The sequence below is a fragment of the Lepeophtheirus salmonis genome, chromosome 6 (genome assembly GCF_016086655.4).
Source record: "Lepeophtheirus salmonis chromosome 6, UVic_Lsal_1.4, whole genome shotgun sequence".
NCBI lineage: Eukaryota > Metazoa > Arthropoda > Copepoda > Siphonostomatoida > Caligidae > Lepeophtheirus > Lepeophtheirus salmonis.
In genome coordinates this window covers 31444185-31461748 of record NC_052136.2, presented here as the reverse complement: position 1 = coordinate 31461748, position 17564 = coordinate 31444185, and the positions used below count along the sequence as shown (strand labels likewise).

General features: G+C 32.1%; 4 protein-coding genes across 4 annotated transcripts; 1 reads left to right on the top strand and 3 right to left on the bottom strand.

Moving 5' to 3' along the window:
• Positions 1-50: 50 nt before the first annotated feature.
• On the bottom strand, positions 51-1127 carry LOC121121008 (alpha-ketoglutarate-dependent dioxygenase alkB homolog 6). Its single transcript, XM_040715879.2, has one exon. The coding sequence runs from the start codon at positions 1032-1034 to the stop codon at positions 333-335; it is 702 nt and encodes a 233-aa protein (XP_040571813.1). The 5' UTR covers positions 1035-1127; the 3' UTR covers positions 51-332.
• ldbr (lariat debranching enzyme) lies at positions 1037-2933 on the bottom strand. The gene is given in 4 exon segments (XM_040715875.2): positions 1037-1800; positions 1802-2158; positions 2160-2615; positions 2680-2933. Coding segments are annotated over 4 exon segments (1503 nt in total). The 5' UTR covers positions 2830-2933; the 3' UTR covers positions 1037-1260.
• Positions 2934-3319: 386 nt separating this feature from the next.
• Positions 3320-4314, top strand: bonsai (28S ribosomal protein S15, mitochondrial). Its single transcript, XM_040715878.2, has 2 exons — positions 3320-3749; positions 3817-4314. The coding sequence occupies exons 1-2, from the start codon at positions 3432-3434 to the stop codon at positions 4294-4296; spliced, it is 798 nt and encodes a 265-aa protein (XP_040571812.1). The 5' UTR covers positions 3320-3431; the 3' UTR covers positions 4297-4314.
• Positions 4315-7880: 3566 nt separating this feature from the next.
• LOC121120124 (uncharacterized) lies at positions 7881-11381 on the bottom strand. Its single transcript, XM_040714962.2, has 6 exons — positions 10886-11381; positions 10409-10638; positions 10088-10342; positions 9654-10010; positions 9322-9592; positions 7881-9252 (listed from the first exon to the last, which is right to left on the bottom strand). Exons 2-6 carry the CDS (start codon positions 10588-10590, stop codon positions 9169-9171), a joined length of 1149 nt encoding a protein of 382 aa, XP_040570896.1. The 5' UTR covers positions 10591-10638; positions 10886-11381; the 3' UTR covers positions 7881-9168.
• Between the last annotated feature and the right edge of the window lie 6183 nt (positions 11382-17564).

The window sequence follows — 17564 nt, the reverse complement described above, 5'->3', positions numbered from 1 at the left end:
CGCTTGACTCATCTAGCTGAGACACCTTATTCGCCACAAACTGATGTGAGTCTGAAATTAACAAAATTTAACATTTTAATTTTATGGAGATGGAAGAAAAAACTTGAATAAACTCTACTTTTATTGAACGGATTTACAAAATATTTAGGGGGCTTAACAAAAGCATCACTATAAAGTAAAGCTCTATTTTCTTTATGTATTGTCTCAGATAGTATATTGGACTTTCTAACAATATCCATGGATTGGAAGCGATCGAAGTTATTCATTTTGGTGGTCACTTAAAATAACTTTACATTAGGGAAATATCATGGTTATTGATCAAACAATGCTTTCTATTTTTTTATCTTAAAAATTGAATTTTTGAGTGTCTTTGGGACATGGCGTATTGTTAAAGAAATTCGAGTGTCTCTAGCAATAACTTCCTCATTCATCCTATCTTTAGGAATATTTAATACTTTTTCATGGAGAATGTCCTCAGACCTATCCTCAATGCCATGTAAATATTTATGATACATATCATCTTTCACAATAAGTAGACTACGTGGCTCCAAAAACACGCTACACAATCTTCTATTGTTGATATCCGCATCTGCATCTTTTTCTATTGGAGTATAGTAATCTAAAATTGTGGATGATCCGAGACTTACAGTTGTGATTGTTGGATAGTACATGTCTCCATCTAAATGAGGCATTATTCCAACACCAGGAAGATATTCGTTCAACAAAACATGATTTGCAGACTTAGTAGATTCAAAAACTTTAGGTATTAGATTAACTTGACGAACAACATCTGATAACCAGTCAGGCACATCCTCAGGGATCATTCCCTTTTTTTGAGGAACGCCACCCCAGTTCTGTAACCTTCGATTCATCAATTGCGTCCATTTGACCTTTGGGGTGCGATAAATTTGATTCAATAAATACTTCTCGACAGATGGTGTAATAAATTCTGGAATGTAGTATAAGTTTTTTGGAGCATTTGGCACTTTATAGTCACAAATATCCAACATATTTTCATTTATTAAGATCTCCATAACTAGAAATTAATCGAGATAAAAAAGTTATATGCATTGAATAGTATAAAAAGGTTTGATGCACACAGTTAATTTTTAAATTCAAAATTTATAATTAAACAAATCATTAAGCTTATTTAGTCATCAGTTGAATTATAAATAGACTTGTTTCTTCTTTTGATGAATCTTTTTTTAATTGTAGGTTCTTCATTATTCTCATAATTGTTTAACGATGGAGACGAATCTATTACAAAAGATTGTTTGCAGTCTCGTCAAAGTCATCAGTCGTGGTCTTATTGTTTTCTTCTTTTTTATCCGAAATAATAATTCGATCCTCACTGTGAGATTTTACAAAATCACTTTTATCCTTCGAAACCGAAGTATTTTCTTCTTCATCAGACAAAATAATTTCATCCTCATTATGAGATTTTATAAAATCACTATTATTCTTTGAAAATAAAGTAGTTTCTTCCTCATCAGATAAAATTATTTCGTCCTCATTGAATGACTGTTGAACCGAGTGATTCAAAGATCCATCATTGCATTTATCGTCTTTAAAGTCTGTAAATCCCACATACATATTTTTCTTTTCCAGTGAAAGACGTACAGGATCAAAAATGTTTAATTTTTCACAGATAATACTTGTCTGTGTATTAAATACTGGAATTGAAGGCATGGACGTCTTAAATAAGTCCTTGGCAGCTTGATCAGGTTTTTCGAAAACATTTTTGGTAGAATTTACAAAAGAATCTTCCAATATTGAAAATTCATTTTCAAATATCTTTTTTGATGTGATCAACTTCTTCAGTGGTAGGACAGAAATCGAATCGATCCGGATATCCTGGACCAGGCATATACACTTTGCTATTATTAACGGATAGTAAATCATTCGAGGATTTGAGTATGGCTAACCACTCTGGGTCATGTGAAATTGAAACACTTTTAGATTCATTGGGGTAATCTATAATTTGAAGAAATCTTCGTTTTGGAAGACATCGATCTAATGCCAAAAACTTTGTTTGTTTATTAGAGCTATTGTGATCCACAAGAGCTGAAAACTTGGCATGCAAATGTCCAGAAAACCAGTATTTTGGTTGAAGTAAGTGAAGCAACTCCATACAGGGAGGAGAACCGAGAGCATTTTTTTTCAATGTCGTCTTTGAAAAATGGTTTGAACCTAAGAAGTTGCTCGCAATTTCCGTAATCAGTAATTCCACATGGCCAATCATGTGAAAGCATTATATCTGGAGGAGATTTTTCGAGTTGTTTAAGGCGAAAAACTTCAAGATTACGAATGTGGTAGACGGATCTCAGAGTCTTTGGTGAGTAAGGTAAATGTTCGTGATGTCCAGATGTATAATTATAGGATTTATAAATACCACTAATCCCTCCAATGCGAATTCCTCCGACATTTATAACACTTGCTTTACCAAGGAAGTAAATTTTAGGAGCTACCCATCCCCCGTACGGTAATTCTTGAAGGTAGTTCGAGGCTTCGTGATTTCCACCAATGAAAATAGTCAAAATGGGAGCCACTAATTCACCTGAGTAGTACTTATAAAAGGAACCAGCAGATTTGTACTTATCAGGGCATGCCATGGTCTAATGAAATAAATAATTAAACTTATAAATTATAAATGGTTGCTCTCAAGTATATTGAAAATACCTTAAGATCCTCCAAATTCCGGACGGATTGAAAGTCTCCACAGCAGAGCAAAAGATCCACTTTGTACTTATGTCTCTTTTCTATATCCTGAATAGTACTATATATCTCCTCCAAGCATCCATGGGCGCATCCTTCCACAGCTATCCGCATAATTAATTAACTTATAACGAAATTTTGCAAAGAAAACCAAGTGTTTTAATTTTTATGTTATTTGTTAAGAATCGAATCTACTATTTTTATTTATTATCTAAATATAAAATACAAATAGTAATCGCGAATTGTTTTAGTGTGACGTCACGAATCCTCTTTTCTTTGGGTCTTTTAGAATTAAAATCACGTGTCCCGCGGTGCACATTATTGAAATTATTTACATTCAGAAGTGACGTCACTATCAAAACTATCATAATATGTCCATACTTTATGGACATGCGAATGATGAACCATCTTATTATATTCAACTTTTGATCGCCTCCAATCCTATTCCAATAATTAATGAATAAATTTTTAATTAACAGTATATATAATATATTTAATTAAAGGAACTACTAATTTACATTACTAATTGTCTTTCAAATGATAACCTGAGGTTCTAGGTTAAGTGATAATTTATAGGAATAGTGTGAGTATGTCTGTTCAATAATAACAGACGTTTAGGTTTTTTTCGGAAATTTTCCTCATTTACTTAATTTTTTATATAGATTATTAACAACATTCAACTTGAATCCTAAAGTTAAAACATAAATCCCAACACAATGTGGATTTCACCCATGCGACTGGCATCCAATGGTCTAGGTATACGTTCATTTCATACAAGCTCTGCCTTGGGCAGATCGTTCAAGGAACGACGCTATCGATTTGGCAGGGAAAAGATGGAATTCGGGGAGGATGGAACCCCGAAGATTTCGGGAGTGTCCAATAAGCAGTATCCGATGAAGGTGAAATGGCTACGACCTGAATGGATTACTAAAGTTACTCAGTCCCCAGAAGGATCTGGCGATTGTGAAGGCCTTCCAGACACTCCACCAGATGCAATCCCTGTGCATTTAAGAGGCTCATTGCAGCTGGAAAAGGTCCGAATAACTATTCAATTCTATTCCTTAATGACATTGTTTTTTTGTTTTTTTTGTATGTATATAGGTTCTTCCTGAGATCAAAGACGCTATATCTCTCAAATATCAGAGACATGCAGAGCTCTGCTATCACGTACAAGATGACCTCCTCTCCAAAATTCGTCGTCACGACTACGACACTTCCTCCTCTTCAGCCATCATAACACAACTCACAGTTCGTATTCGTAATCATCAGAAGGAGTTGATGAAAATAGCTCCTCTACTAAATCAACCTCGAAAGCACAATCTTAAAATCCTTATAGATGTTCGATATCACTATTTGAAACAATTGAGAGAGACAGACTACAAAGAATTCGAATGGCTATTGGAAAAACTGAATATTGTCTACAAAGAAAAAGCCCCCTATGAAAACATTAGACGGAAAGAGAAGTCGGAGCTACTTACAGATATTTGGTGTGATGAGCTCAGACAATACAAGTTAAGAAAGTACCAATTAGAGCTGGAAAAGGAGCAACCAAAATTCCTCAGGGAGAAAGCGGAATTTTGAAGTATGTAAAAGTGTTTTTTTTTTCTTAGACGAATTGATCATTTTATTTATTCTATCTATTTTTAAATACAATCTAGGTTCATAATGCGAGAGGAGGCTGAGCTTGGAAATAGTTCTTCAGTCACTCAGAGTGAAATTGATGAATGTCTTCAAAAGGCTGATATGATGGATAAGAGTCTAGATAGTAGGGGATCTGATATTGATATTTCGGATTTCAAAATATATGAACCAGAAGTGGTTATTATGGAGAAGCTTCAAGTATAATGATTTATTGTTCTTTCTTTATAATCTAATATTCATTCATTAAAAAAACATCTAGTTCAACTAATTATTAATCATGATATTTTTGGGGCTTGGAGGGTTTTTACTATAAACTGTCCATTGTTTTTCATAAAAATAAAGATGCTTTGCTACTATTTACTTTTATAGGATATTTTTGAAGGATTTATTAAACCCATGATGTTATGAATGAGATTAAAAACCTGTTTTAATCCCTGTTGGACCAACCGACATCAAAACTTATTTACTAGAGGGGGTCAAATTATATGATGGTGACTTCATCAGGGGAGCCAACATGATATTTTTTAGATGAAGGAGGAAGTTGTTAAGCTTTTTTGACAAATGCGACAGGATTTTTTTTTATTTATTTCAGATTTGACAATTTTTATTTTCGAAGAGTTAAAATTTTTGGAAATATACTAAATTGGAACGAATAATCATTTTCTAAACCGGCAAATTGATCATTTTTTTCTAAATATATGACATTTAAAAATTTTTGTACCAAAAAGTTTTTTTAGGGGGGGGGAGGGCGAAGGCCCTTATGTTCATGCAATTACAGCCTTACTACTATTAGTAATTACTTATACAGGTAAGCAATTCTTCTTCATATGGTATTAACTTTTTTCATGTGCATGTTGTACATATATATATATATCTACATCAGTACAAACTTTAATCCTATACTTCTATTCTCCATAGACATATTTTCAGAAAGAAATGACGATATTATGCATGAATTCCCTCCCCCTAATAACATCTACTATTATCTTCTTGAAAAAGTCATGGAATTCTATAATATAGAGATTTGGAATTATTAGCCAGAATTTTTACTCCCAAATGAGGAGAATATAAAAGAAGTGATCGGTTGAAAAAAGAGAAAAAAGTTCCATGGATAAGTCAAGTGAATCTAGTTATTTTATAATAATCTTAAAACATTTTGAGGATTTACAGTGTACGCCTCCAGTCAAGTATGAGTATTGAAATTACAAGTATAGGTCAAGCCTCATGATAATAAAAGCGTATTTCAAGTCAGGTCATAAAAAATGTCTGGTTAATCCCCATCCGCCCTAGTATGGGGTGGCCTCGATTCTCCCGACTATCTTGCATTTAATATGAATCGATTAAATTCACAATGCTTTTTCTTGTTAATCTTAGGTAAGGGCCCTGGATTTTCAATTACGCTACTAATTTTATGCACAAACCTATGAGGCGGATGTCCGGTGGTCAAGTACGCTTCCTATATTCAGTAAAAACTATCAATATTCATAGTTTTTTGAACAAGTAGTAGGCTCATTTAGGCAAGTCAAAAAAAACAAATATTGAATAATAAGTTCAGCATTAAATGTTTCAAGAGATTTAATTTCATAAAAAAAAGTAAAGAAAATGTTAAAAAAAAGAAATGGTAGTTCAATTCTAATGGTAAACTTTGAACTACTATTCTGCGCCTATGATTACATGGCCAGGGAGGATCCACAGGGCAGGGGAGGCCCTAAAACTAGGAATTCTTGTCTTGAGCAAGAAAAAATTATCGCTTTATAAGAAAAATTTTAAATGGGAAAATAGGGGGAAACAAGTATTTATTTTCTAAAAAAGGTCATCTCATCAAATTCAGAGCCGAGTGAAAATGTATAACTTTTTTTAAAAAAAGAACCCCCCCCAAAAAAATAAAAATAAAAATATATATATATTGTTTACGCCCCTTATGGGATACCGCATATCTGAGCCTCGGTTTTATTAAATTAGGTTCAGTCCAAGGGGCAGTTAGAATTTTTAAAAATAGTTACATTTTCCAATATTTGGGTAGATTTTGAACAATTTTTACCTTTTCCCATTATAAGGGGGATCCACAGTGTAGGGAAGGCTCCAAATCTAGGGATTTTTGTCTTGAGCAAGAAAAAATTATGGCTTTGTCAGTAAAATTTTTTAGCTTTTTCCTAAAATAAGTAAGCCCCCCCCCCAAATATATATTTCTTGCGTACGCCCCCTTATGGGATACTGCTTATCTGAGCCTCTGTGTTATTAAATTGGTGGATTTGTATGCGAAGATGCTGCATTATATTAATATGTTCATTCCAAGAGGTGTTATAATTTTTAGAAGTAGTTACATTTTCAGATATTTAGGTAGATTTTAAACAATTTTTACCTGTTCCCATTATAGTCCAATTCTAATTTTTTCATCATCTACATTTTACAATCTGTATTTATAAAGCAAAGTTTGTATGTTCGTCGACGCCTAATAACTACGGGAAATGCAGGGTACTACCGTTAGTAATTATATAATTTAATAATTTGGCAAATTTTAAGGTCATTTACTATTGCTGTTCATATGTTATTTAAGGTTAAAGTACAATATCACGCATAAAACCAATATGTTTTTTATTTTCTGAAGTTGTTATCATTGTTATTTCATTCTTGAGGAGATAACATCTGAGTATTGAGTAACTAAGTGTGAGTGTGAAAAATGTAGGGCGTCCGCAGGACTATATATTAGGTTGTAAAAAAAGTAATTTCCCTGCTTTTTTTAGACTAAGTTTATTTTTCACTATTGGTCACATCGGATTATACCTTTCCAAGGTTTGAGTGTAGACTACAAATGTTTTTTTCACAGTATTGCGCTTTGCCGGCACAGTCGTGAATTATCGTGCTTCGAGTATGGAGGTCTCAAAGGAAAAAATCCCCCATATTTTACATTTTTACTATCTGAAAGGGAAAAACGAGTCGAAAGCGACCCAAGAAAATTTGCGATGTATATGGAACCAATACTCTTTTAGTTACTGTTGTACAACAGTGGTTGATGCGATTTTTTTTCTCGCTCAATTTTGCCTTCTAATGTAAAAAACTCGACTGAATGAAGCTGGCGATCGAACAGAAACATCCAATATTGGTGAATAGGAGACAACAAGAAATCATCAAGACAACAGCAGGTCGCACACATCTTTGATGACGCGCCATAAGCTCCTGGAGCTCGGATGGGAAGTTATTATGCATCGACTCAACAGTTCGGACCTGGCACCAAGTGTCTACTATATGTTCCTGTCTATGTACAACGCGCTTGGGGGTACAAATTTTTGTCTCAATAGATGACTGTGAAAATTGGTTTGTCAGAATATTTTGCCAATAGGAACAAGGGCATTATGAAGTTGGATTCTCATTGGCAACAAGTTTTTGAAAAGAATAAGGCATAGTTGGTGTGGTGTTTACATGAATGTAATTAAAGAATTATACTATTCTCGTCCCCAAAACACCAAGGGGTAACCGAGTAAATGGGAGTCACGGAATGGAGAGGAATGATTGTAGACAGGGAATTAATATGAACGTGCAGTGTATTTGTTTAAGGATAAAAGACGACTATAATATTCAATATGTATAAGTGAGAATAAAGGGTATGATACAAGAACGTACATTGGTGATTAACACCAGTAAATATCACTAAGAATGTACAATGCACATGACTAAAATAAGGGGTGTTTAAATAAAAAAGGTTTGATATAATTAGTCGGTAAAAACATGCAAATATAATACTTGGATTAAGTTTGTCTTTTCGTCCACGCCTTATACCTCTGAGCAATGCCGGGTTAGTAACCGGCAAGTTTATTATATAGGTGTATTGTCTAATAAATATTTGGTCTTTGGTATATATTGTAACGAGGAAAGCGGAAAAATGTAATAGGGAGGGGAAATCTGTAAAAAAATTAGAATACACCTGCAATATTTATTGTTTAAACCATGGAATTCTAGACGCATGGAATAATCACACATGCAGCTTAGTTGTGTTTTTTTTCTTCATATTTTCCCCCATGAAGGATGGACTAAAAAAAGAGGTTGTCTCATCTTTTCCTTTTTTTCAACGAATCACTCATTTTATATTATCCTCATGTAGGAATAGGATGCGTGAGTATTCCACGTCTCTAGAATTCCATGCATAAACCAAGTGATCCCAATTAAAAATCTAAAAGTTCCAGAAATTATATTTGAAGAAGTCAAAAATCCACAGCTCAAATGTTTCCGGCGTCGGAAAATGTATGGACAGTGTTCCACCTATTGGGAATCCCTTGTACACATATAATATGCACTAATATTTGATTAACACCATAAGGCATTTTTGCTCAAACATATGAATCCTTTCATGAAAAATTTCTTTTTCAAGTAATGCCATTTTCTTTAGTTTAAACAAATCTTATTGGGTGATTATTGTTATCATATCCACACAATTAGTTACATAAATTATTCTTTATAATTACTTACATATTGTGAAAATATATAATAATTTGGTTACCCCAATTTTTTAAAGTAATTACTAATGCCATAGTTAATTTTCAATCTAGACTCAAATTAAAGAATATGATCTCGGCATGTGCTTCAAATCCTTGAATCTTCTTCTTAAGATAAATCCTCTTCATTCCACAGGAGATATTTCAATTTCGCGATTCCATACATTTTAACCATAATAATAAATATAAAAAAAATCATAACGTTCTGACAATTGACTCAGGTATGGAAATGATCCATGAACACTGATGTGGTTATGTATATATAAATGGAGAAAACTAATCGAGTTTTTCAATACTACAAAAATACAATTTCCAAACTCAATCACATTTCCTCATCGATTTTGAGTTTTTCTTCTTCATCATCATCGATCTCCTCTTCCATTTCCTCATCCTCTTGAGGTTCCCGCTATTTAAAATAATCGAATTTTAAATTATACATTTGTAAATACATTATTTAAAGAAATTGAATTCTTGCCTTTAGATCCTCATTTGAAGTTAGATCAGGATGAGTTGAAATTTCTCTTAGCTCTTCTTCACTTAAACTTTTATGGTCCACATCGTTTTTCAGGCTACTATTGCTATTATTCATATTATGGGTAAATACAGATTTAATGTTGAGTCTCTTCATCCAATCTCGCAGAGTTCTAGCCGGAATATTATACTTTGTAGAAGAGCGGTTAATACTTTGACCTTCCATAATTTCTTTCAGAGCCTGTTGTAAAGTTTCTTCTGTATACTGTTTGTATCTAAATGGTGAAAAAAATGACATGCTAAAGGGATAATTAATTCATTTTAAGATCAAAATACCTTCTAATTTGCCCATTCGTCAATATTTGATTTATTTTAGACAGCTTATTACTTTCATCAGAGGGTGACATGGGTTTTATTGGAAGAGAAGAGCTTTCATTTGTATGGGATAGATCATTTTTACTTATTAACATTGGAACAGAGCCTACAGGCTGTATGGGTTTTGGACTTGTGTGATTCATATTTGCATTGGTTAAAAAATATGCATTTGTGACACCAAATAAGGGATTCGAGGTAAGACTTTTTGGAGAGGAGGGATTTGTTGACTCTTTACTATCAGTGCTTGACTCGTTCCTTTTACGTTTTTGAGTTTCCACAACGATGGTATTATTCGGTGTTGTCTTGAGTGGACTATGTCTAAATCACATATATTTTAATTATTAGTCTTATTTAATATGCATATAATTATTCAAGTATCTATAATAAGAACTTACGTTGCTGACTCTGTGGTCGTAGCGATTTCATGGGATGGACTCATTCCATCTTCTTCAAACGGGGCTGTTTCATACAGTCCCTTTATTTTCAAAATTTTTGCAGCATCTAAGAGCCTAACCAGTCGAGCCTGTTCTACAGAGACTTCTCCAGCATACATGAAATCTATAAGGAGCTTCAAATCTTCGAAAACAATTTGGCTCAATACAATTGTTGGATGATCCGATGGATTTTCTTCCAAAATCTCTTCCAAATAGCTATAATAATTAAGATTATAATTATATAAAATATCTATAACTATTATAAGAACATTAAAAGCTTACCCACTCCCTGCAGATAAAATTATTTTGTGACATTTTATACTCTTTTTATCAGCCGTTGATAGAGTTACATCGACAAACTGCTCGGATACACGAAGTCGATCAAATACTTTTGAAACGTTTTTATTATGATTGTTCCATTTTAGACAATATTGTTGTGTTCTTAAAGCTTGAACACTCATCATACTGGTCACTTGTATAAAGTTTTTTTTTTCTTTGCCACACAATCGGTTCTATAAGATAATATAATAGAGGAATTATAGTATATGAGGGTAATTATTAATTAATGTAATTCATTACGCAAGATTTTATATATCCTACAACAAAACCTCTACCTTGATATATTAATATAACGTAATATATAAATTTTTAAATGAAATTAAAAATCTTTGAAGTCAAAATGAAAGGGTTGATATTAGCATTATTAAATATTGAAGTTATGTTATGAAATAAAAATGATTGTCGATTAATTATTATTACCTTAATAATAGAGAAATGGAGAGGAAGAGAGAGCCTTTCAGATTTATCGAGCTGTAAGCTATTCAAATAGGTGGTAGCGTTGGTGATAGCAAACCGATAGAACCTGTTCCTCAGCTACTAAGAAACTGATGATACATAGAATAATAACCTATATAATAATCAACAGGCGGTAAGGTAATTTTTTTAGGATAGGGGGAACTTGTACAGAGGGGATTCTATTTTCTTCCCCCCTCTTCTCCGCACGCCTTACCTACCTTTCAATTGCAACCTGTTCATATTGAATTGGTGAAACAGTAATAAAAGATTCTTAAGATTTTAAATTCCTTTCATGTACTAAAAATTTGTATCATTATAATAATTATTAATAGAAATTGAAGTTCCCCAAAGGACAGTAGATATTTATGAAAATATATATTCATTATAGGGATTAACATGGAGTGGGGATGTTAGTAGTTATTATTTTACATTAAATATATAGGAGCCCTTTGGCGTACTTGGCTGCTCCTTCTCTTGTAGTTCTAACATCGTCATCTACCTGTTGATAATTAAGGTGGTGGGGGGTACTTACAGGGGGAAATACACAGTGTGTATATAATACTTAGGGAATATCACATACATATATTGTACAGTTGTATGTATTATAATATTAGTACTACTCCAAAGCAATAAGGGAGAGAAAGAGAGATGAAAAAAAGGCAAATGCACCTGAGCTTCTTAGTAATTTTATTATAGGCAGCCACATTTATATAGTATACATAGAAGAGCATGAATCAATGATTTCCCCTTCCTCGTGTGGAACAAGCGTATCAATTCACATACATAATAGCCAATATAATACACAGGTTGTTGGCGTTATTCACCTTCCTTACTCCTAGGTGAAAAATAGTTATCAACGAATTGCTATACCTGGGAAAATGTAAAAAGAGAGAGGAGAGAGGGGAATCGCCAATCGCGCAGGGGCAGCATTGTATGCTTGCATCAACAACTATTTTTTATGATTCTATACAAATAAAAGTAGTTTAAAGAATTAAAAATATATCTCATGTATTGTACAATAATATATTAATTAAGTATTTATATGTATGCTCTAAAAACTACAAACATTCAAGAGTTCAGCCGTTTGAAACAATAAATTCTTGATTTTTTTAGTTATTAATTATTAACAGAGCAAATAGAAAGTATTCCAGCTCCATCACCCAGCAATGGCTAATGAGACGAGTCAAATCATATCCAAATAGCACTCTATTAAAAACAGAATACTGATATGTATTTAAAAAGTATTTGTACTACGGAATTAAACACACTGAAGAGTGGGTATAAATAACTAAGTAAGGAAATGATTGGTGACTGAGCTAGTTACACACCCTTTCTATCACTGTATCTTTAACCATAAAATGCATAACAACCACTTTTGTCCTTGACGGTATTTAGATATGACAATGTGATAGTATCACGTGTATAAGATGGGATTTTGTACAAGCAGATTGTTCAAGTCACAATCCAAAAATAAGATGAAACATTATTGATGAAAAAGGAAAGTATTTATACCTATTTTACAAGAATGCATTGTGTGTTAAGGGTGTCATTTTTGATTTTTTTAAATGAAAATCATTACCAATTGATACGTATTCTGTGGCGCATTAAATAATGATTAATTAATCCAAGGATCTACGCCCTACGGTTATTTCAATTGTAAATACATATGTATATATGATAAATATTATGTAATAATGCTTGATGTTTTTTTTATCACTCAACCTTTTCTCCAAAAAGGAAAAGAAATAAGATCCCAAAATTAGTTAGGTGATTTGTAGTTTGCTAATTCTTCCAAACTCAGGCATTATTCTTAATTTAATAGGTGGGAGTTGTTTACAACTTTATAAAAGCTAATTCGAGTTCAACCAATCAACGTTTAGTATAAAATAAGGAACAAGATAAGTAAAAAATCCACAGCTGACAAAAATTACTATGAAATTCTTATGTTAATTTTAAGTCCCATAATCAAAATGAAATGACGTTAATAGTTGGGAATTAAAGTCCCTAGTGTTATATCTAATAAATAAGACGTTATGAGACGTACAAATTACAACAACTTGTACAAACCATAATACAGATTGTAGTATACTTTTCCTTTCTTTAAAGAAATAAGCATCGGATAATGCCACATAGTACATATTTAACACACTACATACATGGAGGAAGCAGCAAAGAATATTTTATAGTCATCACCATCCATGAATATCATCTCTTTTAATAGTATATGTGTTCTAAAAATGAAAATTTTCCATATTGATGAGGTAGTTGTTTATTTTGCTCCTTCATTTCACATCCTACACAAAACAAGGGCTTAAGGAATACTTAAATCTAAGTAATACAATAAAGAGTGGGCTGGACTCCCCACATCATTTATTAAAAAATAAAAATAATCCTTCTGACGGATTTTCCATATAATTTTATGACGACTCTTTAGATGGACAGAGAGCACATATACTACACATTTGAATATACATACATTAACATTGTATCAAAGTGTGAGAAATCCAATTTTGATCTCTTTTGGAATCAGATATCCACCTTTTAAAACTACTACGAAAAATCTGCTACAATTTCCGCATCCCCAATTCTTTTATTTTCTTCCTTCATCTGGTTGAAGGAAATATGTACAGTCAATTAGAAGGGAAACCGTTTCATACATTATCCGTTATTTGATTATATAATTTATAGCTAGGTGGGAAAAATCCAATGGAAAAAGGAAGCAAAATAAAAAGTGAAATCAACATCAGCTTGTTAGAAGCAAGCTATAACTACTTAAGCTAGTAGTTGTTGTTAGTTCCTTTTAGAAAGAGATATTTAAAAAAAAAAATATCAATGCTTTTTTCTTATCGGAACAATTTAAACGTTTTTTTCTACGTAACCTCAGTCTCTCCATTTTGTTTTCTTTATTTGTTTGTCATTGTGTCGCTATAACTTAGTACATACTTAAAATGTTAAAACGACATTATTTATAACAATGTTTTAATAACTTTAAAAATATAATACAAAAGGCTGTTTGATTCAAGGCAGTTGTAAGAGCAAGTAAAAGTTATAACCTTGTGTTAATTTGTAAAAAAAAATACCTACTGATCAGTTTAAAATATTAATACATTTTGTTAAAAAATAATACATCATTCCAAAGTAATTAAGGGATCAAATAATTACACATGGAATTGATTGAATAATCAGAAGGTCACATTCTGCTCACTAATTGTTATCGTTTAAATGTTTCTAAAATTTTAATTATTTAAGAATAGTGCGTTTTCACATCATATCATCATTCTGAGAGATGAATAATCTTATAGGAATAAACATTTTCAAAGATTTGATTAAGGAAAAGGGTGAAATATTGCCATGATTTTACATTTCATCATACGATCAACATACATATGAACTTAAATTTTTACCATCTACGAAAAATATATCTTTCTTTATAATAATGGTGTCACCCCCATAAATAAAAAAATATTATTTTATTTTGTTGTCAACTCTTGATTTTTCTACTTTCCCTTTCTAAAATACATCCCGGCCCACAGGCTGTACAGGTGAAAGGCTGGGCCCCAAGGTAGTTTAAACTCTACTGCCACTGCGTTTCTAAGCACCAAGGAACCCTTCTAACATGTTATAATATACCCCGGACTACAGGCTCTATAGGTGAAGTACTGGTCCCAAAAGCAAGTTGAATTTATCCGCCTCCGCTTCCCTGACCATCAAGGTACCCTTCTAATATCCCAAAATACACCCTGGCCCACAGGTTGTACAGGTGAAGTGCTGCGCCCCAAGGCAGCTTAAACTCCATCGCCGCCGCGTTTCTAAGTTCCAAGGAACCCTTTTAACATGATATAACATACGCCCCCCGCCAACCTATGATTAAGGTCTTGCAACGGGTCTGACTATAAGCATGTGTATCAATCTTTTAAATGTAATAGCAGTATTTTTATTTAAAAATCTAGATCCCTTGCGTAGTTCTATTTTGTAAAACTAGAAAAGTTGCTGGAAAAGATATTAAGGAAGTTTATTTCATGGATTTCATCTTGTTATAATTGTAACTAATTCATATTATCTCTGAGTACATACAAGTTGCAATCTCGTGAACAAAGTACTTATTATAGATTATTAGATTTCCCCTACACAGCCTGTGGGCCAGCGTATATGATAGCATGCTAGAATGGTTCCTTGTTGTTTAGAAACGTGGCGATGGTGGATTTTAAACTACCTCGGGGCTTATCACTTCGCCTGTCCAACTTTTGGCCGGGGTGTATTTTGGGATATAAGAAAGGGTACATTGATGCTCATGGAAGTGGCCGTGGATGAATTTAACTTGCTTCGAGGACAGCACTTCACCTATACAACCTGTGGGCCGAAGTATATTATAGCATGTTGGTAGGGTTCTATCCGGGTATGTGTCTTCCATTCAATAGTTTTATCTTCCGAATATAATATAAATTGCAACAAAATTATGCACGATAGTATTGTCTTGCAATAAAATTACTCACAATCATATTGCTCATAATAATATTACTCAGACCTACAAGGATAATGTACACAACGATATAACCACGCAACTATATTAGCCCAACGTTTTTATCTGCAACCTTTTTAACACAATCATTTTATAGTGAACCGCGTCCACCAACTGGACACAACCTATTGAATAAAAAGGAGAAAAAGAGCTACTCATCTTTCAGCTGCTGACTATCACATAAATAGTACTACTCGTGGTTTTTTATTACATAGATATAATGTAAAATATCAGCTGACGTTTGACTCTCATTTTCTTTGCCAATTAATCATTATCCAGTTATACCTAGAAAAACAATGATAAAAACGTATTTATTTCAAAAAACGGAGAGAGATACAGACATTAATGGACATAAAATAAAAGTTTTTTAGAATTATGAGTTATGTACGTGATTATGTTTAGTTCTGATCAGACCAGATTCTTGGGCTCTGAAGGACAATTTTGATTTTTACTAATAAGTTGATTTTTTTCATAAAGCAAGATCGATTCCCCGTCTTTCAATGCTTTTTAAGGTTGTCGACTAGAAAATGCACAAAAAAAAAAATATATACTAACATAACCTAGAGCAGAGTGAGGATACTTGTTATGGAGGAGACATGTTACATTGCCAATAACTTTAAAATATAAAGTTATCTAAGAACCCTGTTCTTATAATATTGAATGTCTTCCTTTGTTCATCAAATCAACATAAAACCCGGTTTGCCTAATGCTTACAGTTATAGAGAATTTCGACATTGAAATTTTGACACTAAAAGTAAACATTTTAGGTAAGTGTTTATTGATATATATATTTCATGATATACTTTAATTATCAATCACAGTAAATAGTAAAACAAAAATATTTTTTTAAATTTTATTAGTAACTATTTCTATAAATGTTTTATTTGTTTATCTTTTATATGTATTTATAAGTATTTACTTTATGCTGTCAAACTGTAATACAAATTTAAATAAATCCTTGAATATAATAAATGCCGGTTTTTACATGTTACCTCCTGTTGTAACATGTCTAATCCAGAATCCTACCCTGTACCATGTCTCCTCCTACCCTGTATCATGTCTCCTCCTGGTGTATCAAGTATCCTACTTTTGGTTGGTTTCGAAAACACCAATAAATGGCTATTAATTATTGCACTACATCAAAAATACTTTAGAATTATTTGTCTTAGGTTACTACCTATGTCATGTTGCCCGGGCGTTGAATTATCTTTTAAATTGTGAAAATTATGACAGTTTAAAAAATATATGATTTTTTGTAAAATAAATTCTCACTCTCCTCTATATTGAATACAAATTAAAAAAGGGAATTAGGAAGAGGATGGATAAGAACATGGCAAGTTAGCAATGACAATAAATAAATCACAGGGTCAGCCATTTGAAGAAATTGCTTTATATTTACCAAAATCAGTATTTTCACATGGTCAATTATATGTTCCGTTTTCAAGAAAGTCAAAAAGGGGAGCAGGTTTGATTATATTCACATCAAAAAAAAGAAAGAAAAAAAAATTGGATACATGGAGGTTTCACAATAGAAATTTACCTATTATATAAAAATAATTTATAATAAATCGTTTTAATTTAGAATTTTAACATCAATAAGCTAAATATAAATGAAATATTTTTAATTTTCCATTGGCTATCTTAAAGATAGCCTGTTTGTGCTAGTAATTTATTAACATAATTACATTAATTTAGTAATGTCAATGGGTTGATAAATTATTTTTGAACAGATTATTTTATGAAGTATATTCATATTTATTACAATTTTTACGTTTAAATAAAATTTTATTTAGTTTTTCAAAATATTTATGATGGATTTGCCATATTATTCTGACTATAATTCAATTTTAAAATAAATAATTATGGATTCTTAAATCCAATAAAGTTCGTGAGTATGCTCCAAACTTGAGTCTTTTGAATTCTCTCACTTTCATCTTTCCTCAAAAGATATAATTTTATATCTGCATAACATTTTTAAATATATTTAATTAGTGTGATTATATGGTTGATTCAGGAGATGATTCAATGACATGATTATTAATAGATTGAATGACCTAATTTTTTTCTTTTCAACCGATATTTTTTACCATATTACTATAAAATTGTTAGAGTTTATATATGTTT

Excerpts from the sequence above, each read along its gene's own strand:
- LOC121121008 (XM_040715879.2), bottom strand. The coding sequence starts at position 1,034 with ATGGAGATCTTAATAAATGAAAATATGTTGGATATTTGTGACTATAAA.
- LOC121120124 (XM_040714962.2), bottom strand. The coding sequence starts at position 10,590 with ATGATGAGTGTTCAAGCTTTAAGAACACAACAATATTGTCTAAAATGG. Across the intron at positions 9,593-9,653 it reads ACGAATGGGCAAATTAGAAG|ATACAAACAGTATACAGAAG; the intron begins GTATTTTGATCT and ends TTCACCATTTAG. Across the intron at positions 9,253-9,321 it reads CTTCAAATGAGGATCTAAAG|CGGGAACCTCAAGAGGATGA; the intron begins GCAAGAATTCAA and ends TATTTTAAATAG.
- bonsai (XM_040715878.2), top strand. The coding sequence starts at position 3,432 with ATGTGGATTTCACCCATGCGACTGGCATCCAATGGTCTAGGTATACGT. Across the intron at positions 3,750-3,816 it reads GCTCATTGCAGCTGGAAAAG|GTTCTTCCTGAGATCAAAGA; the intron begins GTCCGAATAACT and ends GTATGTATATAG.